General features: G+C 31.5%; 1 protein-coding gene across 1 annotated transcript; it reads left to right on the forward strand.

Moving 5' to 3' along the window:
* Positions 1 to 1,334: 1,334 nt before the first annotated feature.
* On the forward strand, positions 1,335 to 24,847 carry LOC128189390 (heat shock 70 kDa protein 12A-like). The gene is made up of 14 exons (XM_052860987.1): positions 1,335 to 1,725; positions 2,361 to 2,579; positions 3,060 to 3,210; positions 3,355 to 4,365; positions 8,068 to 8,138; positions 8,445 to 8,512; positions 11,093 to 11,139; positions 12,468 to 12,608; positions 12,990 to 13,044; positions 13,566 to 13,710; positions 14,021 to 14,188; positions 14,854 to 14,976; positions 18,653 to 18,805; positions 24,538 to 24,847. The coding sequence occupies exons 1-14, from the start codon at positions 1,405 to 1,407 to the stop codon at positions 24,673 to 24,675; spliced, it is 2,811 nt and encodes a 936-aa protein (XP_052716947.1). The 5' UTR covers positions 1,335 to 1,404; the 3' UTR covers positions 24,676 to 24,847.
* Positions 24,848 to 26,183: the final 1,336 nt, after the last annotated feature.

Below are 26,183 nucleotides of genomic sequence, written 5' to 3' on the forward strand. Positions count from 1 at the left end.
TTGTTCTTCTGTATGTAAATTATAAATTTTTACTCTAACGGGACTTAAGACGTCGAGCTTAGAAATCTCGACTACTTGTAGTCCAGGGAAACTTAAGGGATCGAAATATGTTATGTCAGATACAATTGTTCGTGGCAAACTTTTCTTAATGAAATTGTGGTCTAAAGTTAGATTTTTTTCTTAAAAATTAGAATGGCAAATGGCCAAACAAAATTTATAAGCGTTTTTTTTTATTACTATTGTTTTTTTGTTTTTTGTTTTGCTATTTAAAAAGTTTCTAATAGCCAGCAAAACCTGATGCAATTTTTGCAAACTGTACTTTTTCGATGAGTAAGTTATCGCCAAAAAAAGTCAAAAATTATATCATCACGAATATACTCGGATAGGTTCTGTGGGTGAAAGTTGCTGGAATAAACATTGACCAGCTATATGTTGCTTATGTAAACAAGGTGACCCATCTTGTCAAAGTGCATATCAGAAGAAAATCAATTAATGTACATATTAATCTATTTTTTCGATTGAAAGTCTTAGTCAATATATTTTACGTTTCGTAATACTTGTATATATTGTTTATTTTTGTTGGATTATGAACCATCTTTAGAATTAAAGAAAATCCGTCCAAAATAAGCCCGTCATCATTATCCTAAGTGTAATTCTTTGAGCTTTATTGTGTGAACGTGATAAAATGAATTAAAATTTAAATTATTGTACAATATTTACATTTTACAGTGTCTTTGTCAGTGATATCACTACGAATCGATTTTGTAATGTATGGTATATAGTACATTTCATCAATGATTATTTTAATATCAGTATTTAACCTTACAAGTTTATAAACTGCTGAAAACGATATAGATATAAGTAATCATTCTTTGAAAATTACGGGGTGATCAAATACGGTCGGGCATAACCAAATATATCCCCTTGGGCTTTATTTGGTTTGATTATCCCGATCGTATTTGATCACCTCATAATACTCAAAGAATGATTCCTTATATTTCCTAATTAAATGTTGAACAGTGTACAGCTGGTGTATCTAAAATCTCAATTGAAAGATGGGCCAATCATCAAAATCTTAAAAGGTAATGGATAAACTCGAGATGCTGACCTGGGTAAATAAGTAAAATACATGACTTTTTTTTGTAATAAACTTCAGTTTAGAATGCAGTTACCTTTATTTGCAAATTTGGTTTTCATAAGAAAGGGTTTTTAATGTAAATTTAAAAAGTCGGCTTACAACTTCGTTAATTAGGTATTTTTTCCACTCGAGTACATTTTAACAAATACTTTTTTCCTTAAGAAATATTCAGGAAGTGAAATGCTATATAGCCAATGGTGAATGTAACATAACTTGTCCTTGAAAGGATTCACCGTGAAAAAGGCACTAAAACTTCAAAATAAAAAATGGCCGATGAGTCCACCGACGTTTATGACGAAATATTTGATTTCCGAGTAGTTGCTGCGCTTGATTTTGGAACAACTTACAGTGGATACGCCTATTCTTTTTACCAGGATCCATTGAAAATCTTTTGTCCTCAAACTTGGTTTGCTGGTGAAGGCAACCTCGCTTCGCTTAAGACGCCGACATGTTTGCTTTTGAATCCGGACCGATCGTTTCACTCGTTCGGATACACAGCAGAAAATAAGTATGTTTATCTGGCTTCAGAGGGGAAACACCAGGACTACTTCTTTTTCTCAAGGTTTAAAATGGATCTTCATTGGAAGGTATAATGAATATGTTTGGTTTTTTTTTAGTTTTATATCGAAATCGATATCTGTAGTTCCCAAAACGAATACCTTTGAAAAATATTAATGGAGTATGACTCGCAAATTTCATGTTTTAAAACATATTCTAAAAGTGTTATTAACTACTGGTGACATAAAAATGTTGTTCGTTACCTTCTTTTATTCATATTTTGTCGAGGTGGATTAGTACTCTATATATTTTCATCGTTCAGATATCATTCGTCTGAACATGCTGAAAGGATTCGCCACACTTTCTTTTTGTCGTGTTTACGAGAGGTTTGAAGTAAATTTATACAGATAAAATACATGAGCTCCTGATATTACATTACATATCTTGCATTTGAGATAGGGCAGAGGCACATAATTATATAATAACCTGTGCTTATTTAACCAAACGTGATGCTGTTTTATAAATAAAAATACCTTTCAAATTTTTAAAAATTTTAATGGTGCACCATGAAATGTTTTGTCATGCAACTAGTTTCATCCAGGTAATGCAGAATGAACAAATAGTGTCGTTGCTTTTTTTTACTCTGTCTCACTTTTTGTTGGATATCCCCAAATTATATCATAATTGCTTCATATTTCACTTTTTTTTACTGTATTTATTATAGGACATGCAACATGATTCTGAGTTAAAAGATATCTCTGGGAAAAGTCTTCCAGCAATAGACGTGTTTGCGATGTCTATCCAGTACTTAAGGGACCACCTCGTGCAGACTCTGAACGAAAGAGGAACATTAGCAGACCTCAGTCAGATTATGTTTGTATTGACTGTGCCCGCTATATGGACAGAGTCTGCTAAACTATTCATGCGGAAAGCAGCTGTAAAGGTAAATTTCTAATCTTTCGTAATATTTGAAGTAATAGACCCCTGTACAATAACTGCGGTACTGCTTTCTTTGTGGGGCAAAATGATGTTTTGCCGAAGTTTTAGTAAGCTGGTTATTAAATGACTTAAATGAAGCATTGAGTGTTACGTCATATTTCACCAAACTACTAGTTTGTCATTTTGTCCTGCAAAATAGTAATACCAAAGTTACCATGAAGGGATCTATACTGGATGATGAACAAAAAATATGGAATAAGTAAAGCACGTAAATTCCAGTACAACTGCTGAGTTTTCTTCGGAGAAAAAACTACATTGACCATTGAAATCATTATATATCTAAAAAAAAAGTTGTAATTAAGAACAAAAATAATAGATTGTTCATTTGAATGCGTTTTGTATTTCAATGAATAAATTTGCATATGCGTTGTGTAAAATTTTGTGTTGTGTGTTGCGTTGTGTAGTCTAACGAATATTTTTCTAGGCTGGGATACACACAGAGCAACTGATATTAGCTCTTGAACCGGAAGCAGCCTCGCTTTATTGTCAGAAGGTTCCTGACGACCATCTGTCGTTTGGAACAAGCCATTTGAAAAGATCTCCAGGGGTGCAATATCTAGTAGCTGATATAGGAGGTACGTATAATATACATGTGCATTGCCTTACGAGAACAGTATACTTGATTTGACCTATCATTGCAAAAACAATATTGACTTGAAAGATTATTGATACCTAATCCTAGTGTTCATTTGCAAATTCAACTAAAAAAACATTTTTAGGTGGAACAGCGGATTTTAGTGTTCACGAGCTGAATGAAGATGGTTCTCTAAGTGAAGTTCACATGGCAACTGGGGGTCCTTACGCAGGAACAAGCGTTGACGAGGCGTATCTTAAGCTCTTTCAAACGGTGTTTGGAGAAAAAACCATGGAAAAGTTAAGAGAGAATGACATGATGGAATACTTGGCCATTTTAAGAAGTTTTGAATCAAAGAAAAGACTGGTTTGTGAAGAGTTCTCGGAGAATGTCAGTGTGAATCTGCCGACGATGCTTTCTAAAACGTTGAAAAAGAAATCAAAGAAAATTAACAAAGTTCTGAATGGGTGCGGTTTGGAGGGCTCAATTTCCTTCCATGACAACAAAATCAAATTCTCTCCATGTTTGATCAAAAGTTTATTTAATCATCCAATCTGTGGTATACTTGAGCAAATTCAAAACTTACTACGCAAACACGAAGCAATAAAAAGTATCATCCTGGTCGGTGGATTTAGCGAATCCCGTCTACTGCAAGAAAAACTTAAGGAAAATATTAAGGGAAAAACATTTGTTATTCCAAACGAGTGCGGATTATCTGTCCTGAAAGGCGCCGTGCTTTATGGACATAGTCCTCTCTCAATAACTTCTCGAATTATGAAGTATTCCTACGGGGTTGCGTCAGATTCCATATTCATACACGGGGTGCACCCAAAGGAAAGAAAATATTCCGATGATAATGGAGAGTCCAGATGCAAGAGGGCCTTCCGAGTTCTCATAGCTAAAGGAACAAGAGTATCCGCCTCTGGTGTGGAAATTTCACGAACCGCAGAACCTATAACAAACACTCAGATGAGTGTTTCGGAGAGAATTTACTACACTGAGAATGTAAACCCGGTAGTTGTGGATGAGAATTGTAAACTTTTGAAAAACTATGTACTTTCTCTTCCGAAGGATAATGAAAAACCCCGAATTATTAAAAGTATATTTACCTTTGGCTTGACGGAATTAAAATATTATGCAGAGGTGTTAGAGACGGGTGAGAAAATACAGGGAGCGTTGGACTTGCAATGATAGAGAACAATATATGCAAGTTACTATACATGTAGTTATAAATGCACATGTAGTAAATATGTTTCAAGCACGTCTTTCACTTTGTTTCAGAGCTATAGGTGGTTTATTTTTCCACATATGAAATTAAAAGGACTAAAAGAAACATCCTCACTAGCCAAGGGTTTACGGTCCAATGCTCAGAAGCAGTGTGGATCTTAAACAATTGGCTAGCAAAGACATTTGATATGAGGGTATACAATTATTATTTACATTTAACGCTATCAATCTAAATCTTCTTCATGGGCAAGTGTGATGATAAAAGTTTTATAGGTAATAAGAAGCCCAAATAAATAAAATGGCGTGTTTGTCCAAATGTCATATGCCAGCATTTCTCAAAAAAATAAGTACATACATGTATAAAAATTAACTATTCATGTATATACATGTATGTGTATATAAAAAGCACTGAATAGAATCAACAACACTAGGCATCTTTAAAGTGTCGGATCTAATATATAGATACTAAGCCAGTAAACTGAATATAAAAAGCACTAAAAATGGCTAACGACACGAACAATAGAAATTGTCAAATTTTCGGGACAACCAGTCCCTTCTTCAGGACCAAAAAATAAATTACATGAGTACAAAAGAAAGAAAACAAAATCTAAAGCTACTACTAAACTACTTAAGAAACTATAAAAAAAGAACAGCTACATTATAAACATTTGTTCACATTCTTAAAGAAGGTGTTGCTACTGTCGCCGATCGCTCTAAAGTAATCAATCGACTAATAGATAGATAGATAGATAGATAGATAGATAGATAGATAGATAGATAGATAGATAGATAGATAGATAGATAGATAGATAGATAGATATCAGGTTTTTTTATTACAGGCATTTTAACCCTTGAGAAGAACTTAATCTTTTATTGTTTTCTAGTGATAATATTTTGAAAATTAATAGTCTGGTCCTTTATTTGTTAAATGTGAAACTTATTTAGCAAATAAATCGGTCGCAATGTGGATACTAGTTTCTGCTTTTTCTCCAGGAGAAAACGTACCCGGGTGCGTTTTCTCCAAGAGAATACGTACCCTAAGAAAATCATAATTATACTAATTAATAGTTTTTGATATTTTTAAATAATTTTCAAATGCTACTTTTATGCATATTTCAATGCATATATGTATAGAAATATATTCATTTTATGAATGATATCTTTATAATAATTGTAGCAACTTTTATTTTAGTACGAATGACCTGTCATAAAGTATTATCAGTCTACTTCTTCTAATTATCCATTTATCGGTAGCCTTACCGATTTGAGTGTCTCTATGCGAGATGTACAATGTGTGATTCTAATAGTATTGGGAATGAATTTCATTATATTTTAGAATGTACACATTTTGTAAACGACAGAAAAATGTTTTTACCCAAGAGATATTATGAAAACCCAAATATTATAAAATTTAACGAGCTCATGAATACTTTTAATGTAGAAAAACTAAAATACTTGTCAATATTTATTAAGAAAATTTTCAAAGTCTGTTCTTCCAGAAACCAACTTTAACGACCTATTGTATTGTGATTTTAAACTTTTTTTGTCATTATTATTCCTACTGTACATGTGATCCTTGACTGTGTTCGTGTACATTTGTATATACTGATTTTGAACCTCAAATACCAGTGAACTGGTCTTGAGCGAATAAAGAATTGAAGATCCCCTGATTTTAATTATAGTGATAATCAATTAAATACCTGAGCAGTTATTATTATGTAATATTATGTATTGCCTCCCCGTGCATATATATGAGGTAAAAATATTCACTCTCCACACATTATACATGTCAGTCGGGCGTCGGAAGCAAATTGACTGTTCAATGTTACATCTCGTAGTACTTTCCATATATATGAATCAAACAAATATTTAAAAGACTTGGACTTGGTTTTTATTAAAGCAACTTTGTTTTATAGATAATTTAAAAAAAAAAATGTTTTAAAAAACGCGATATCGACTTCTTCAGATACTCATCATTTAGTTCTCCAAATGAGATTGCAATAAAAACTAATTATTTAACGGTTCCGTTTATGGTGGATTAATTGTCGACTAATTAAAATGCTCAGGCCATGTTCGTGTAAGTGTATGTTACAAATTATTGTATGCATTTAAGAACAATTAACAGCAACAAATGATACAAATGTTCATGGTGAATTTTATTTTGTTTCATTTAAGAATATCTGTGAAAACCATTATTTATTATTTTCATAGGGTACATTTTCTCCATAGGGTACGTTTTCTCTTGGAGAAAACATGGAGAAAACGTACCCTATAAATTGGGTACGTTTTCTCCTGGGTACGTTTTCTCCAGCATTCATAGAATCTACCTTTTCGGTAGCAAAACTGATTCGAAATATCCGGAAATGACCCGAAAAACACTATTTTAAAGTGTAGTTTATTGTGAAATTAATATCTAAGGAGGCAAGTAATGCAGCACTTCTGTGCAGTGCGATGTATATAAAAGGAAAAAAAAGCATCGCTTGCTTTTTTTCTTCATACGAAATGATATACGAACGCATTAACACTTACAATTGTAGCATCGAAAACCGAAATAATATTATTTCCGGATTGAGGATTGATTCGAAATGGAGCTTGCTCCTGATGATGTTGAGTGGGTGACATGTGATTCGCCTGTGAATATTGCTCTCATTAAGTATTGTATGTATTTGGCTCAAAACGCCAATAATTATAGTTTGATTTTCTTCTTAGTTTAGAAAAAATAGAATTTTCGAATTTCCTCGAAATATACAATGTGTATGGCACATGCACATGCTTTGATATCATTAGGAAGGCTTTCGGTTTCTGAAATATTTGTTTTGGGTTTTTTCCTTCCAAAATTTTATTATAGCATACAGTGTCGGTAAACATAATGATATTTGAAGAATTGTGTGATATTTTAACTATTGCACTGAAATATTTTGATGAAATGTGGGAAAAGCCAGCTGCTACTAGTGTACCATAACTATTTTATTTAAAATAATGACTCATAAAATTCATTATAGTACAGAGGCCTTTTGAAATTTAGGAAAGTGGCTGATTTTTCTGTTACTGAATTTAGGAAGGTTGCTGATTTTGCAGTTACTGAGTTAGGGGATTGATATTGATTGGGAAAATCATGAATACTTTAAATTTTGGGTATCTTAACAGTGTTTTGGTTTTATGGTGTTTTTTTATCAATTAAAACTGTATTTCTGGTTTCTTATGCTAAGATGGAGAAACATGAGATTGCATTGTTTATGAATCATGCATACATCAAATAGATCAATCCACCTATATATAAAATTTATAAAATGTTTTTCATAATATTTGAGGGATAAGGACAAGTAATGAAGTATAAAAATTAGCACTCTCTTTTTCAAATATTTCTGAAAAATGGTACATTGTACCTTTCAGATTAGGAACAAGGACCTTATAAATATAATGGAATTGAATTAAGACAATCAAGAGCATAGATAATGAATAGGAAACATTGTGCATAAAAAGTCTAGGGTGTCCATCAAACAACATATAAATAGTGTGAAACAATTGTTCCCCATGGTATGTTTTGGGTCACAACAGTGTCTCATGGGGTGGAATATCGAATACCTTTAGAATTTTTTTTTTATTCAAAGATTTTATGATTCATTTACAGGGGGAAAGAGAGATGAGAAGCTGATCTTGCCATTGAATTCTTCAGTCAGTGTTACACTTAACCAAGAGGAGGTGTGGTAAATTAACATGATATCTTAGAGTTATATAAAGTTATTTATTGTAAATTAACACACTGTTTTATAGTTTAAGTCATATATATTTCAATAATCAAAGGCCAAGGATGCCAGTTTTTATTTCAAATATTTTAATCAAACTTAAGGTAAATGAATAGAGTAACAAATTTCAGTACAATTATGATAAATTAAACACACACCTACATGTACATATAGGCAAATTCATAATGGGGCAAAGTCAATAATAAGTGTGATTTGGTTAAACAAAAACCCCATAAGATAACTTTTTTGCTTGTATTGACAGTTAAGGGCCAGAGCTACAGTAGCTGTCAGTAGAAATTTTAAGGAAGACAAAATGTGGTTGAATGGGAGGTTTGTAGCTTTGTAATTCTAATAGCAAAACTTTGTATATCTGAATCAGCTTTTGAGTTCTCCATACACTTAACATTGTTGCAACCACATTTAAACCGATTAAATGCATAAAAGAAATATTTTACAAAGCATTTAATTGTTTATAAACATGTTATTAACAGGTAAAGTAATTCAGCAGTTTAAGTTTAAATGGTTGAAAAGTAAGCCTACATGAAATATAAACTTATTTTCAACAGAAAAAATCATGATGTCTTCAATTTCATGTACAAAGAAAATGTGAAAATCTTAAACCACTTAAAACCTTTGTATCTTTTATTGTCTTTCAATGCAAAATAGATGCCTTAATTTGTCAGAATCCAAAAAAAACTCGAATCAACCATCTAAACTCGCCTATAATACTGCATGGTTCTATCAACACTCATGATGGGCATTAATTTTCGTAGATTGAATGAAAATTTACAATTCAAAGGACATGTAATTTTGTTGACAGTTCAATGGATTATTAATTAATCAGTTTGAATACAATTAGTTATAAGATATTGCACATCAATGAGTATTTAATTTAGTTGATTAACTCAACAACAAAAGTTTGTATTCAACTACTGTAGATTCCTTATTTGACTTGAGTACTTAATTCCGCATTTTAGCTGTTTTCCATCAAATTGCGAGAACATAAAATACCGAAAGGCCAACATTCTGAAATTCTCAATTCCCACTTGGCCAACATTTTGATTTTCACACCTGAGTGATCAGGAGGCTATAGTCTGTTTTCACATGCAAATGTATTTGTCATCAATTTCATAATAATAGTTTGATGAAAACAAATAAACGATAACATTTTTAAAAATAATATAATATGATGCATAAATTATTTAGAGAAATACTGGTAATAATAAATATAATATATATAATATACTTTTAATACCAATTAAATGACACATAAATCTTCTTTAAATCTGTTATGTTATTTATTTAAAAAAAACAAACATTTATTTTGCCTATATCAGAAAAAATAAATAAAATTAACAATAGAATATTTAAAAAAAAAAAATATAGATAAGCAATCTTCTGCAAGATGATTACATAAAACCTGTTGTATGAATTAACCAATACACATACATGTATGATTAAAACATTTAAGTAAATAATTATAAACTGTTTAAATTGGGATGTATAATTACATAAATGAGATCGATCAGCAGTTTTTAAAGAATGTAGACTAAATAAGTAAGCATAATTATGATAATTAGTTTACAGAATCAAAAGCCTCAGAATTATAAGATCTTAACTGTTTTATGGACTGTTAGTTGAAAGATATTAAAAAATCAAATCAAATCAAAATGGCCTGTCTTCAGGTTCAAGTCAACTTTCTACAGAACGACAGAGGAGAATTTTATCTTCTTAACTAGTTATGTATTCATCATCACACAATCGATCCAATTAAATGTGAAGTGATCAAATTTCTTCGGGCTTTATTGGATGTGATCACGTCCCGACCAAAATTATCACCTTATAATACTCAAAGAATGATTCCTTATTCCTTTATTATCATGTAGATTGGAAATACTCAATATAACTTTATAAGCCATAGAATATTGAAGAAAAAAATTGAAATTTTATAAACCCATATGATTTATAGCTATAATTTCCAACGGTATTTTTATAATTACATTATTTTTAAGGCTAAGTTTAACTCGACTAAAAAAATTTACTCAAAATATGATGACAATTAATAGACAATCCAAGATTTATATAATTATATAGCTCAATTTAAAGCATACAGTGAGTGAAAATATGTAACAGTTAATTACTAAAAAATCATAATTTTAAAATAACATTTTCATTGGAATAAATTAAATAAAAAAATATACTGGGGCAGATGCTCAAATCATATTTATTCTTCTGAAGGCGAGCCTATTTTTTCCTCCGATTCCCTTTTTATGTGAAAACAAACTATAGCTTACCTGTAATTAAATTCATTTGTTCTCAACCTACACCCCATTCCCACTTAGCCAACACAGATCTACCTGTATTTTACCTGTATTTTTTCAAAATGTTGGCTAAGTGGGAAGACACCAAATTTTTATCAAAGTTTCATGTTATTTACATATGTCCGAAAATTAAAAGCGAGACTTTAAAATTTAAAATCAAATTATGATAAGATTTTAAAGTTTTGTGCAATTAAAAATTGTTATAAAGACTTGATAGAGGACAATAAATAGTCTTTTTTAATGTTAATTTCACAAATTGTTTCTAAAATATTGATCATCAGGTGTACAAGCTAAGGAGAGAATTTTACTTTTCTTGAATAATTTTGTCTGGCCTCAATTAGGCATAAAAAATCTAAAATTTATCAAATATATCAAATAATATCAGCTTTTCAAAAATTGGAAGAATATACATTGTGCCGGGGTACTCTTCAAAGATATGGCCCTTTATAGCTTCAAGTTAATGAGATTCAATGATATAATTTCATGCAATGTCATGATGCATGTATCTAATATAAAATGACATTATTGTTTATACAAACATATACTGCAGTATGTACCTAAATTGTTTTTCCTGAAATTGTTTTAACAGGGAACAGTCAATGAAAAATGCAAGGTTACAATCCGTGATCTCCCAAAGTAAGTGTACAGTTGTTTAATTCATATTCATTGACTACCAATTTTCATGGAATTTGTCGTTGAGTTTGATCCACAATTTGCAATTATATCTTATCATGTATTGATAGGATCATAGGCCAGAAATGAAACTGGGATATTTACTTGTCAATAATCTATGAAAATTGATGTTCACAATTATATATGACACCACAGAACTTCATCAGGCAGAGTATAATCCTCTGCATAATGTAGAATCCTCTTTCTTGTTCTTACTGGTTCATGGTAATGCAAATGATATATTGAACCCCAAAACAAAAGTGTTGGATTTGACCCGACTGACATAAGTCGCAACTTAATTGGTTCATAATTGGTGCAAAACACATCTCTGCTTTTCCCAATGAGTGTTAGTAAAATGAATATATTAAATACATTCTGTGTGTTTCCTATTCCATCTTTAAAATGTGGCAGAGGGTAGGAAAAACATTTTATTTTTTTTTTAACATTTGATCATTGTTTACAAACATGGCAAATACAGACCAACAGTCAACAATAGAACTGCCACAATGTCAAGAAAACGTTGATGGTCTGGAATTTCATCAAGATAATATACCCAACACTTTCAATGAATTGTATTTCGTAAATTCGTAAAGGCTTTAGTACATAAATCTTAATGACTCCCATACAATGCCACACTGTAAATCATAATACAAGAAAGTTGTAAAACATTATACATATATAGGAAAGCCCTGGAGTGTTATGTCGCCCGATGCTGAAGGCACAAATATTCTGGTATTGTTGCCCGAGAAGACATGTAATATATGTTATATAACATTTTTAAAAATAAAAATGTGTTTAAGAATACTTTTACCTCATAAACAGGTGTATCTTAATTATTAATGCATCTTCATATCTTACAAATCAATTTTTGGGTAAAATGTCGATCGGTGCTTTCAAAAAGAAGATGAATTTTCAAATTAAACAATATAAGTTTCTCTGAATAGCAGACACTGTCCTGACATTTTTTTACTTTCGAAGAACCGGTGAGGAACTATTTACGTTTGCTTAGCTAAATTTCAAACCCGACGTAATCAATATGCAGAGTTATTGCACACATGGGTGATATAACAGTTTCGGGAGGGCAATATTACCATTTCCTGTAAAATACTTTTTTGGGGAGGGCAATACAACTATTTCCAGTGCGATTCAGCAATTTTCAGGGCAAAGTAATAAGATTATCCCATTTGTGAAATAACAAGAAAACTTAATCAAAAATGTTATATAATCCTTTGTTTTAGGTAGCTTGGAATGAAATAACATTCTGAGTGTGCAACTTTATATTATATATTTAGTTAAAAGATTGTGCAGGAAACGCAAGATTGATGGTGATCAACCTAATGAGAAACTTCAATGGAAACTGCATATCTGCTCAGAAAACAATTTTCCCACAGCTGCTGGGCTGGCATCCTCTGCTGCTGGATATGCTTGTCTTGGTAAATAAATAAAGATTGCTTATATACATGTATCTAGATTGTGGGATGTGGGTGTGTGGCTTAAATTGAATCAAATTGCTAAGGCCAAGGTCATGGGACTCACTTAGGTCATGAGCAGTCTTAGTACCAACAAACCAGTCAACTATCAGGTACCTTTGTCTCTTCAAAACAGCAATGGACATGAAGCTCATTGACTTTGTTCAAAGATTGCATGCATAGATACTACCTGAGAGTACACAAGAATTCTTTTATTAAAGTCAAGGTCAAATAACTTTGTTCAGTAAAAGTTGTCTTCCCATGACATTGCTTTTTATCAGATACACATATATTGGGATAACCAGGAATTATGGCAATTTAAATTGTTTTTTTTTTCTTTTTCAGTGTATGCTCTGTCAAAGTTGTATGGAGTGGAAGGAGATATTTCCAAAATAGCCAGGTTATGAGTTATAGGGTATTGTGTATCTTAATAAAGATGAGACATGTTGGATTCATGGTAGTCAAACAATGCTAATACAAGTACATGTACTATACAATACTAAACAATACTATGCTGAACAATATATTGGATCATAAGAAAACAAACAGCATTTTCGAGTGTATAGCTCTTAGACAGTAAGATTTTCAAAATGATTTGCAGTTATCATGTGCACTAGCTGGCAGTAATATCTATACTGTAAAAGTGGTTATTTACGCTGGTGGTTACGTACGTGTTTTCTATAGACAAACAATACGCATGGGTGTTAAATATGCAGATGTGTGATTTACTACTGTAAAGTTAAAAAATTTTTTTTACCTTACTTGAGGGGTATTTTACACGGTTTTCAGCGTACCACGTAACTAGTGTAAATTTCCCTCATGCGTAAATAACCACTTTTACAGTGATAGATTATGTAAGCACTTGTATCAAGATTTCCAGAAACTTCTAATACTGTTTATTTTGTAATACTCTGCTTTCAGACTGGGCTCTGGCAGTGCTTGTCGAAGCATCCATGGGGGTTTTGTCATCTGGAACAAAGGAGATGCAGAGGATGGGGAGGATTCATCGACTGAACAGATAGCTCCAGAAACACACTGGCCAGAGCTCCGTGTTCTAATACTTGTGGTAAGAATCAAGCACATTCATATAATTCATATAATATAACACACATATATTGTACCGGTATATATTATGATGTACTGGTGTCATATAATATTTTGGTAATGCGAAATATTAAACCCGGGTCCAATATGTGTGTTCAGAATAACAGAGTAGAATTGATGCAGGGATTGTGAAACTTTGAACACGTTTGAACTTTTAACTCATTTTGTTGTTAGTTTTTATTGCCTTGAAATCATGACAAACAGAAGCAAAGATTAATTATCCCTCCTTCTGACCTAATGATGAAATATTAAAATCATTTGGATTCTTTCAGGTCTCAGACCAGACAAAACACACAGCAAGTACAGTAGGGATGCAGACGAGTGTAGAAACTTCTGATCTACTTCACCAGAGACTACAAGGGGTGCCAAAAAGAATAGAGAGAATAAAGAAAGCCATTCTCAGAAAGGATTTTCATTCATTTGCTGAAATAACTATGAAGGTACTACCGGTATATGCTGTTCAAACATGGAAGAATAACTTAACTTTCATTTCATTTCCTGCTATTGCAGCGAACATTTGCTGGGGACTTTTATGAAGTTTTAGTATTGTCATAAGTCAAGGTATGTTAGATCATTGAAAATGTCTATCTATTAAACAAGATACTTATGAATTGAAAATCAATACATTAATGGCGGCTTGATTTTCATGGGTATACATCACCCAGGCCACAATTATACATCCTGAACAAGTTATGAAATGTTATCGATACTGTAAATTCCTAATTAAACGAAAGGAATTAATATTTGCGTAAAATTGCAGGAAGCACCTTTTAGGGATTTTAAAATTTCGCCATTATTTTCTGAGAGCTGAATACTATTAGCAATGAGGATAAAAGTTCCGCATTTGCGATTTTATATTCTCGTGATTTGATTCAAAACAGCGGTATTGCAGAATTAAGTACTCGCGTTATATAAGGAATTTACAGTATTGTATATCTACTTGATCTACTATTAAAAAAAATGAATCCAACAAATTATGTCCCCACGAAAATGTAAGAACAAATTTCAATACAGGATAACAGTAATTGGCCCTCATGACTTTAAATGATTCCACAGTACATGTACCAGGTAGTTGTCTCAAAGTGATTTTTCTTTTCACATTTAGGACAGTAATCAACTCCATGCTGTGTGTCTGGACACATACCCTCCAATCTCCTACCTCACCGACACCTCCCATCACATCATGCAGCTTGTCCATGCCATCAACCAAGACAATAGCTCCAACATGGTAAATTATTCCAATCCTTCTGATCATTTATGCATTCATAGATGATGTAGTCATGATTTTCCACACACATACAAATATTTTTCAATGAAAAAAAAAATGACTTCAATGTACCTCAATAGACACAGACAAAAATATCTCGTGCAAATTGATGGTTTTTGAGACTCATTTTAAGAATAGGGTACCCTCTCTTGAGACAAAGTTGCAACTTAAATAAGCATCTCAACAGAGATGGGGTCAATTACATTCAAAAGTAATTAATTAAATTACAATTACTTGCTTAAAACCTTCAATGAAATTACCATTCCCATTACAAAGATTTTAAAATGTAATTAATTAAAGTACAATTACTTTGCAAATGTAATTAATTAAATTATACATTACATTTACAAATTATACATTTTATTATTGAATCAAAGCAAGTAAGACATGTACAAATTAACATGAAAATTTACTAATGATTGAAACAGCACATACAAATTTTTACAGTTTCCTTTAATGATTATTAATTGTTTAGTTTCCATGTTCCCTAACCTACATCTATCATGTCTACCTGTCTTTTCTAGAATACTGAAAATAAACATTTATCACTACTGAATTGTTCTTTATAAATTGTAAAAATACAGGTTAGGTAAATCTGGGGTAGAGACTTTATAATTGTTATCAAAACAAAATTCACACCTAATGGTCTATTGATCATTTATATATTATTATTTATTCATAAATTTAACCTTAGGCAATACAGCCCATCAGTTTACAACAATCCATACAATACATTACAATACAAACAGACTATAGGGAACCCACCAAGATTTGGCAAGAAAAACTTAAAAACTCTACTGAAGCCATAGCTCTAGGCAAACTGGAAATTTAAAAACATGACCTAATAGTTTATACAGTTCAAATTTATAACATTGATTTTATTTGTAAAATAAAATAAAAGTATTCAAACTCAGTTAATACATCAATCAATGAAATAATTAATTTTTAGGTAAAAGAGATTGAGCATGCCATCAAAACTATTAGGTCCCTGATAAATATTAGAAACATTGGTATTCATATTTAACATAAATTTAGGAACTTCATGATTAGTGAATAAGTGAAAATGTTTATATACTTAAAAAACTGCATGTATATATTTGGTAAAAGTTAAATGCGCTTTAAGTCTTTTTCTAACTTGATCTTGTACTTGTATTGTTTTATAATTTTGTACTATTAGAAGTGGGGGAGGGGGTTCAATGGATAGTGGACAGCTTTCTTATTTGTTTATACAATTATCAGTGTGTAATTGAAAGTAATTGAAAAGTAATTTGAATTACATGCCCTTTTTTAAAGTAATTAATTAAATTACCATGACATGTAATTGAAAAATAGGTCAATTACACATTACTTTCAATTACATCAAAATTTGTAATTAATTACACTCAATTACCATTACAAATTACCATTACCCCATCTCTGTTTCTCAACAAATCGTTGAAGAGTGGACACTAATGACCTCCTTTTATATTTTTCAGATTTTTAAATCTTTTGATTTAAGTCTGTAGCTCAGCAGTTCTAAGTGTTTTTGAAATGCATTGTTCTGTCCTTACGTGCATAATATGTTTACAAAACAACATGTTTAATGTCATATTTATTGCTTTTGTATCTTTTGACAACAGTTTTAGTAAGTTTTGGACAGAAACAAGCCAGTTCAAGAAATGTTTACATTTTTCATTTTAAATGTAAAAGATGGCCGCACATCCCCCTTAATTAAGGTTAAAGGGTTAAAGGCAGATGTTCAATGCAAGTAATCATAACTTGGTTTAGAGTTTTTACTGTGGAGGGGTTTATCAATAGTAGAAATTGTGTTAAGAAATCAGTTTATTGAATACACAAAAATTTAGTACAGAGAAGGGAAGCTATAATTTACAGAACTAATGTAGAAACATTAAGCCATTATGAAGATTTTTTGTTATAACTGAATCAAAATATCTGTGGGCAGAGAGGGTCACAATTATGGCTTCTAACTGTATATTAAATATTGTAAACTGATGGGCTGTATTGCTCAAGGTTGAATTTTTGAATGAATAAATAAATATATTATGACGTACTTCCTATTGAATTATATAGAAATATTCATTAAAAAATGTTGAAGCAAAGAGAGGCTGTAATTTGCCAAAATTGATATGGTGGTAAGCTAAGAAAGAAATTTAAAGTTATAGAATATATATACTATGAGCACTGAGGATCAGAATTTTTGGGGGACACAAAGGGAATTTCATGGATAGTATAGAATCAAGTTTGTTTTCGTTATAAGAACTAGACTTTGACCCGTGCGTACACGGGTTGACATATTACATATGATATCCGATCACTAAATAGATACATCGACACACCGTAGTGTTGACATTTACATAATCAAGCTTTAAGCTTACAATAATGCTATTAATTTCACTACACTCTGCTTAGATTAGAATAATCTTACTGTGTCTCGAACAGGCCTTCACAACAGTTAAAATGCCTCTCATATACCCGTAATGTAGCAAAAAAAATCTGCAGAATCGCTCCGAAACAATTTTGGAGAAAATAAATGAAACTGCATTGAAGATAACAGTCAAATTATTCATAACAAACCATCTTGAGGCTGTAAATACCTTTCATCTAAAAATTTAACTCATTTTAATGAAGAACTCAACACTTTTTCACCAATTTTTTTTACCCTCTTCAAATTTACACACCATGTTGACCTCAGGATTTTTCATATTAAATGCACTGAGGTACAGTTATCTCCTGTATTTTCTTTGATGAACAGAATATATAGCAAATTTTCAATGAAAATTTACACGTATTTGTATTATTGTTTCTGAGTGTATCCATGCAAATGTAATACATGTATTGTGGAAACATAAACTAAAGAGCCTCCCGTGATTTAACATCTATGTAATGTGCATGCGCAAGATTGTAAAATCCAAAAAATCAAGATGATTTCCAGATTATTTAAAGGAATTTTTGTTGATTATTAATTAGCGACGCTTGATTGAGAAAATTTTTTTAAAAATTGGTAATCTTCAAGTACCAATGGTATTTAAAATATAGAAAACAAAAGACAGTCACATGAGTGCTCGTCCGATTTATCTGTATTTAAGCCCAAAAATTCGAGTCTATTATTTTAATATAGTAGTATAGGTTATTTTCTGAGGAGGATACTGTGACCAAAATTTCTGTAAATTGTGTAGAAAAATATCTTTGCAGAATATGATAGTTATTTTCTGTAAGCAAGAATTATAAAGACACATAGATTTACGTGTACGTTTATTGGATGGATATTATATACTAGTATACATGTACTTAGGTCAAACAAACATGTGGTAAGTTGAAGACTTCAAAACTGAACAAGAGCCTCAATAGTACTGAATTTGAGTTGGAAAAACTGTACCCTGCTTATATAAAAATACTACAAAACATGTATATTGCTAGCTATCAAAAGACACAGTTGCCCAGTTGAGTGATGTGGCTAACATTTTTATTATGGTTTTGTCCATATGAAGCAAGATCACACATTGGTACAATAACTATTGTGTACACACAATTTCTGATTTACACATGCGTCGATCAATATTTCTAGTTGTACATAGAATTTTGTTCAATTTAATACAGACTTGCTTACAAAGTTCTTTGTGACATTTTTCATTGATAGGTTGCCTACAGCTTTGATGCAGGACCAAACGCCTTTGTGTTTATGCAAGAAAAAGATGTACCCACAGTTCTTGATATTCTGCATTATTTCTATCCCAACTCGGACCCACATTTCATCAGAGGGATTCATGTGCCAGGGAAGCATGACACTCATGTAAGTAGGACAGGGCTACCCCCATAACGATAGCTCAGCAAGATGGACAAATCGTGGAGCTACGGTTCCATTCCTACAAAAAACTGTATATTTACTGTGGAATCATCATTGTTGGTGGGGGATAAATGTTCTTAGCTTATTAGGGGAAATTTTTGCTGCCCATGAACATTAACCCCCCACAAATAAAAATTATTCCACAGTATTGCACACAAAGTGTTGTGCATGGTTTTGGAATTATTAGGGCCCCGCAAGGATTTGCGGGTGCCCTATAGTAATCACTGTCCATCCGTCCTTCTGTCCATCCGTCTGTCACTCTTCCGTCCACAAATTTCCTGATTTTTTCTAATAACTTTTTTTATGGTGGCCCAATCAAGTTCAAATTTGGTATGGTAGTTCAGTAGGCAGAAATACATATTTTGATGCTAAGTTTGGTTCTCTATGTCTTCTGGTTTGCAGCTGGGGTGGTGGGTTAGATTCCTAACTATGCATAAGAATGAATGGGCAAAGAGAGATAACTGCTGAGAATGAATGGGCAAAGAGAGATAACTGCTGAGAATGTTACCATTGTATACATGGAAGGCTGTGCAATATTTGTCCTTTGGGATTAATTAACCTTCCACAGGAAGAAAATCCTAAGCTTTATCTTTATTTGTCACATTGAGATTTATTACTGCACTGCCTGTGTCTGCAAATGAACTTTGTTTTGAAGTTAGGGTCAATTTTAAATGATGTGTAGTATTGTGTACATTCTTTGAAATATGGATTTAAAAAATAATAATCATATTTTATTTGGGTTAAAATACCGTACACAATGATTTATGATAATTTTATTGAATTCTAAAATCAAGATATATATTAAGATATCCTTTTTCACTATTTTATTTTTTAATTATTTATTTTATTTTTTTTCTGCCTTAATGCTGTTAATTTTAACAGGTAATCAGATAATAACCCCATTCTGTCATTTCTGAAAAAAAATCTTATTGTAAATTTAGGAAAAAAGGATGAGAGAGCAGAACAATTAATCCCCTGGGATTAATTATCTTGCCTGCTGCAGAAAATTTAGAGGCTTATCTCTATCTGTCATATAGAGATTAATGAACACCTTTGTCTGCACTGATGTTTGTTTACTCTCATTCCATGAGCTGCACCCTAATATTTTTACCCCTCAGTTTAAAGGATGGTATTTGATAAAGAATATATTTCATTCTAGTCCAAATACTTATATTCTGTAAAATAAAAAAAAAATTATGAATTACAATAAATTTAGAAAAAAATTATTAGATATCAGTTTTTTGATTTTTTTTTTCTTTTTTAATGGATCTTTTGGTGGTGTTGTTGTTTTAGGTTGCTATGTTTATATTAAAGGAAACTTAAGAATAGTACCTGAAAATGTTCCTTCTGTAAGCCCTGATTAAATTCAATAAATGGATGAGAGCAGGATAATTAATCCCCTGAGATTAATTATCTTGTCTGTTTCAGAAAATCTAAGGTCTGTCTTTTATCTGTTATATGTATTACCGTACACATGTGTCTGCAAGTGATGTTTGTTTGAAGTTGAGACAAAGCCTAGGTATCATTGCATTGGTATCAATTCTTTGTTTTTTTAATAACAAATTTTATTTCATCCCATGTTAACCCCCTTTATCCCGTGGATATGACTCATTGGATATTTCTTTGATATCCCACAGTTGTGACTTTACAATGGGATTTGCATAGGCATAATGAAGTAAAATAATGTGGAGTTTTATAAACAGTGTAAACATTGATTGTGGTGTTTAAAACATGGGATAAATAGAATCTCATATGATTTGTAGTATAATATGATTTTTATCCAACTTGTGTGTTTTATCCCCTCACTAATGCTCAAGAAAAAAAACACTTTAATTGTTGGATGAACTTAATCATATCCAACTACAAATCACGAGATCCTATATATTCCAGTTCTTTACATCTTCTGCCGGGCATTTATTTTTCATCATTGTTAATATAAAGAGGATGATGGAATTCAAAGATTTTTTTCACTTCTCTGTATTAATTGTCATAGCGGGGCCCTTCCTGACTGGTCAGTTTTCTAGTTTAACTAATTTTAATACCAAAAAATTCTTGATACATTTTACTTCTGGCCCCGGGGCCATAAAACTTAGCTTACTTTTGACCTCAGTCTCACTTTTCCACTTTATGTTCCTTTTGTAAAAGTGAGACTTAGATCAAAAGTAAGTTCGTCTAAGTTTTATGGCCCCAGAGCCAGATGTCATTACTTTACTTGCCTCTGATTATCTTTTAAACACCCTCACAAGCCCTGTGAAATGAAAGTGTGGTTTGTTTAGTTATAAGGCTCAACTCCAATCTAAGGAAAAAGTAGTTCTTTTATAAATATTGTATTGAGGTATTCCTTCATCACATACAGATATATGGTTGATAATCGATGATATTTTCACATTTATGTTCTGATGTTGACCAGGGACAGGTCGATGGTTGACAGTTAATTGACACTTTCAGGGGACAGGTTGACTGTTGACACTTCCATTACGCAATCTTCTGGTTAAAATTTGTGACTCTTGATCCCTATTTGAAATTTTAAAAATTTACTTTTAAAGGTTGGTTAGGGTGTTTAGGAAAACATTTAAAGGAAGTAAAGTGGTAAATCTATAGTAAAAGTTTTCCATAGTCCTTTAACCTTAATTTCCTGTGGAGCTACAGTTCTGCAGCTAGGAGAGTGTGATATAGGTAGTCCTTCACTTGAGCTATTGTTGCTCAGGTGAGCAATGTGGCCACTGGGCCTCTTGTTCATGATGTATGTATATCTTAGAACTTGACAGACATAAAAAAAGAAAAAGTATCTGTGATATTTTTTTTATTACCATGATCAGCTCTCAGCAACATGCACCCCATAGCCAATCGGTGACAATATGAATATTTGCAAGAGTTTCGTTTTTCTGTGAATAAGGATAATTTTTTAATCCACAAAGTAAGTTTTAAGCATTTGATTTAAAGATAATGTATCAATTTTTTTTTTCTCAAATCTTAGTAAATACATGTTTTGGGAGGCAGACGTACATATTAGAGTTATATACAACACAAAAAACATGCCTCATAGTTCAATGTAGGTCATGTTCAACTATTTTCATTCTTTTGTATGACATTTAAGCAAAAGGATTTAAAAAAAAAAGGTTTTGATAAGTTACTTTAAACTCTAACCCATGTATACCCTGAAGATGAATTTCTGTAAAAATCACACTTTGCCTCAATATCTATACAATTGCAGTTTAGGCTGATGAACAATATTTGGACATGCTTTAAACATTGAAAAATTAATTCATCAGGTTCTCAGTAGCTACTATCTATAATTTTTCTTTCCTACTAATCACTTACATCAAACTCTCATTGATATTTCTGCTGTTTTAATATTTAAATATTTAATATCTTTCTTTTTTTTGGTGGGGGGGGGGGGGGGTTGCATATTGGCTCCAAGTGTAAAATTTAATATGAATATTTAAAAACCATGATGATAAAATGAAATAGATATTCAAATGTTTGAAATAATCAAATTTATTTCTAAAATATTGTATCCATAACCAAATTTGCCTACTAATGTTTAAATTTCAATGAGCCCATCTTTGTTGGTCATACATGTACATGCTTAGCTCTTTGGTATACCGGCTGGTATTACATTTTATTAAGGTTCTCTGAACCTCAGCCTCAAAGTATTTTTTTCATTTTAAAAATGTTATTTATCCTTCAAACTTTAAAAATGAAATGAAATAAAAAGAAATGTTTTGATGGTATCTGTGCATTATACAAAAATATTGCATATTTGACCACGATGAATATATTAAAATAAATAACGTATACAAGTTGAGATCAAATTAGAAAAAAAAAGTTGCACCGGTGGCGTGAACTCCTTTACCTCCTCATAGTAAGTCTCTGGAGCTACTAAGCCAACTGTCAGTTGAATGGCTTAGCATCATATTAACAATTCTAAGACTTATTAAATTTGTCTATAAAAGAGGCAGATTTATGGTACGAATTAAAAAATTCTGGATAATTTAGAGTTATCGAACATTGCTGAGAATCGGAGATCGTTAAAATTGCTGTTTTATGATATATACTGGGCAAGGTCTAGCTCAAACTATTGCTCTCATTTCGAGCCCCATCCTGTGTCTTTCATACAACAGGAAAATGGTATTTCAAATGTTAAACATGTTTATTTCCATTTCCCACACCTTTAGAAAAAAAGCAGGTCAACATTTTAAATATCCATATCTATACTACTATATTAAAGTAATAGACTCGAATTTTTGGCTTTCAATACCGATAAATCAGAAGAGTACTGTCTTTTATTTTCTATATATTTTTAAAACATCATTGGTACTTGAAGATTACCAATTTGTTTTTATTTTTTCTCAATCAAGCGTCGCTAATTAATAATCAACGAAAACTCCTAAAGAAAAAATTACGGAAATCATCTAGATTTTTTTTTACAATCGTTCGCGTGCGCAATACATTTTCGCTTACGGGATCTTTATGTTTCCACAATATCATATTTTCATGAGTAAACTCAGAAACGATAATACAAATACGTGTAAAATTTCATTGAAAATTTGATCTATATACTCTGTTCATATAATATATTTATCATATCTTATGACAGAACTTTTAAAATAACAAATATACATATCAACTTAATACTTACTTTTGCCTTGGTGATGGCAAAACCATGCAAAAAATTCACATTATATTTCTTAAGAGTGAAGAAAATATGTGTACATTGGTGAAAAAGTGTTGAATTTTTCCATTATATGGATTAAATTTTTAGATGAAAGGTATTTACAGTCTCAAAAAAGTTTATTATGATTAATTTGACTGTTATTTTCAATGCAACTTCATTAATTTTTCTCCAAAATCGTTTCGGAGCGATTCTGCAATTTTCTGCTACATTACGGGTAAAGGGGGGAGGCACTTTAACGATGGTGAGAGCCTTTCCCGAGACATAGATAGATTATCCTAACAAAGGAAAGTGTAGGCCTTTAGCTTTGTTATGTAAATGTCAACAATGCGGTATGTCGATGTATTAATTTCGTAAATGTACAATATGCAATGTCAATCCGTGCACGCACGGGTCAAAGTCTAGTTGATGAAAATATATCAAAAAGCCTTTTTTTCTTACATAAGAATGTATGCTCCACCCAACCCAATTCACAGGCAGTTGACATTAAAAATATCTTTTTATAAGTTGTCTTGATAGTTTAATGCTACTATAATATTAACAAGGTTTGTCTTGGTTTTTGAATTTTTTAGACTGACTCATTTGCCAAAATTTCTGTTCGTAATTCTTGCGGAATTAATAGTTAATTACCCTCCAATCGCTACTTCCTACATTTACTATCATTACTATCGTAACTACTTACTACTTTTATGCAGATACGTGTGTTTATGTTTATGTCATTCATTTGAATTTACGATATAACTGTTTCTTTCATTAAAAACATGCTCTGAATTATTATCATAATGTCAATTGCTTCTCCTATCAATAAATCTTTAAAATTTGTGATTAACGCCATCTCATGGAGATTATGATGAAGCTTGTTATTATTATAGTTACTGTACATGAAACTATCTATCAATAAAAAGTAATATTTTTTTAGGTCAAAGCCTGTGACCAAATCCACTGATAATACACATACATGTACCAATATATAAAACTTTGTACTAAATCTGTTCATTGACAGGTGGATTACACTGCATTTAGTGACATAAAAGTGATTCCTAGAGCTCTAAAATTCATCATCCACACAAAACCTGGACCAGGCCCAAGTGTCCAGGAAAGCGATAATGGTCTATTAACAAAGGATGGATTACCAAAATAACTTCAACAGAACAGTAAAAAGTTCTAGATCCAACCTTATCTCAACATTTTCCTCATTTTTCTATATACAATGTCCTCATAAATTTTTTATTCATTTTGTATGTACGAAATATTGTATGTGAATAGTGCTAAAAATAAGTATTTCAGAATAAAGAAATAACTTGAAAAAAGTTTGTGTGATTTTTTGGTATTGATCTTTAAAGTTCATTGAATTCTATGAAATAAGCTGAGCTCTGTATTACTAACCAGGTACAGCAAAACTCGAATAAAACGAACACGTGTATAGCGAATTTACGGCGATAAAGAATTCTTATTTATGTCCTGGCAAATACACATGTATCTTAAATAAACCTATAGAAAATTGCTGTATATAACGAACACGCCTCTAACAAATTTACGGCTATAACGAAGTAATTTCAAGACCCCGCTGGCAAACTTATAACATATTTTCTCATTTTTATTACAAATATTTTCCATTTCAAATTTTATTGAAAATACATGCAATTTTAAGATGCATATATAAAATACTCAAATTAAAAAAGCATTGGATTTTTTTTTTTAAATAAAGTGAAATAATAATAATATTTATATTTTTTGTAAATGATGGTAATACTGATTTTATAACAAACGATAGTTTGGAAAACCGTCAGCTGATTTTTTAATAACGAATTCGCTTTAACACTTCTTACGAATTCGTTATAAACGCACAGCAAATTACGACTATAACGAAGACTTGTCAATGGTCCCTTGAAACTCGTTATAATCGAGTTTTGCTGTACCAGGATATCAAAGATTACAGAGCTTATCAAGTTGAAGCATTGGTCACACAGTGCAATCTGTAATTGATGATGAGATACCTTTGAATGAAAGGGAAACCCTTTTGCAATGCAAAGAGAAACAAGATGCCCATGGACCACATCGCTCACCTGAGCAACAATAAGCATGATAAAATCATGGAGTCATAATATAAATATCTGGACAATGCGGTATGATACATGTCGATCCTGTATATTAAATAAAAATTAATTTCCCCCCGAATATTCCTATATTTATAAACCCTATTTATAAGTCCCTTTTCTAACATGATGACTTTAGTCATATCACATGTTGAGCATTGCAGTTCTAAAAAAAAATATCCTAAACAATTGTTTATATATGGGATATAAACCTACATCGTACTCTGAGCCCCTCGTGAGGCCCAAGAATCGTCCAGGGGCCAGAATCTAAACAATTTTAAGGGATGAGCAATATGTCAAAATGCTTGCACATAAGTAAAACCATATGTGATAACATTTCCATTTTTGTGAGTAATTAAAATGTTTTCCTTTGTACAACTGGATCCCCAATGTGGCCCCACCCTACTCCTCATAATTTTGATTTTAAAGGACGAGCGTACAAGGCCTGGTAAATCTCCCCGTACCAAGGATTTTGAAATGGTATATGAACATATAAAAAATCTTTACATATGAAAATGTGCATCAGTACATGTACATGTATTATATAGAACAT

This window comes from Crassostrea angulata, chromosome 6 (genome assembly GCF_025612915.1).
Source record: "Crassostrea angulata isolate pt1a10 chromosome 6, ASM2561291v2, whole genome shotgun sequence".
Lineage (NCBI taxonomy): Eukaryota > Metazoa > Mollusca > Bivalvia > Ostreida > Ostreidae > Magallana > Magallana angulata.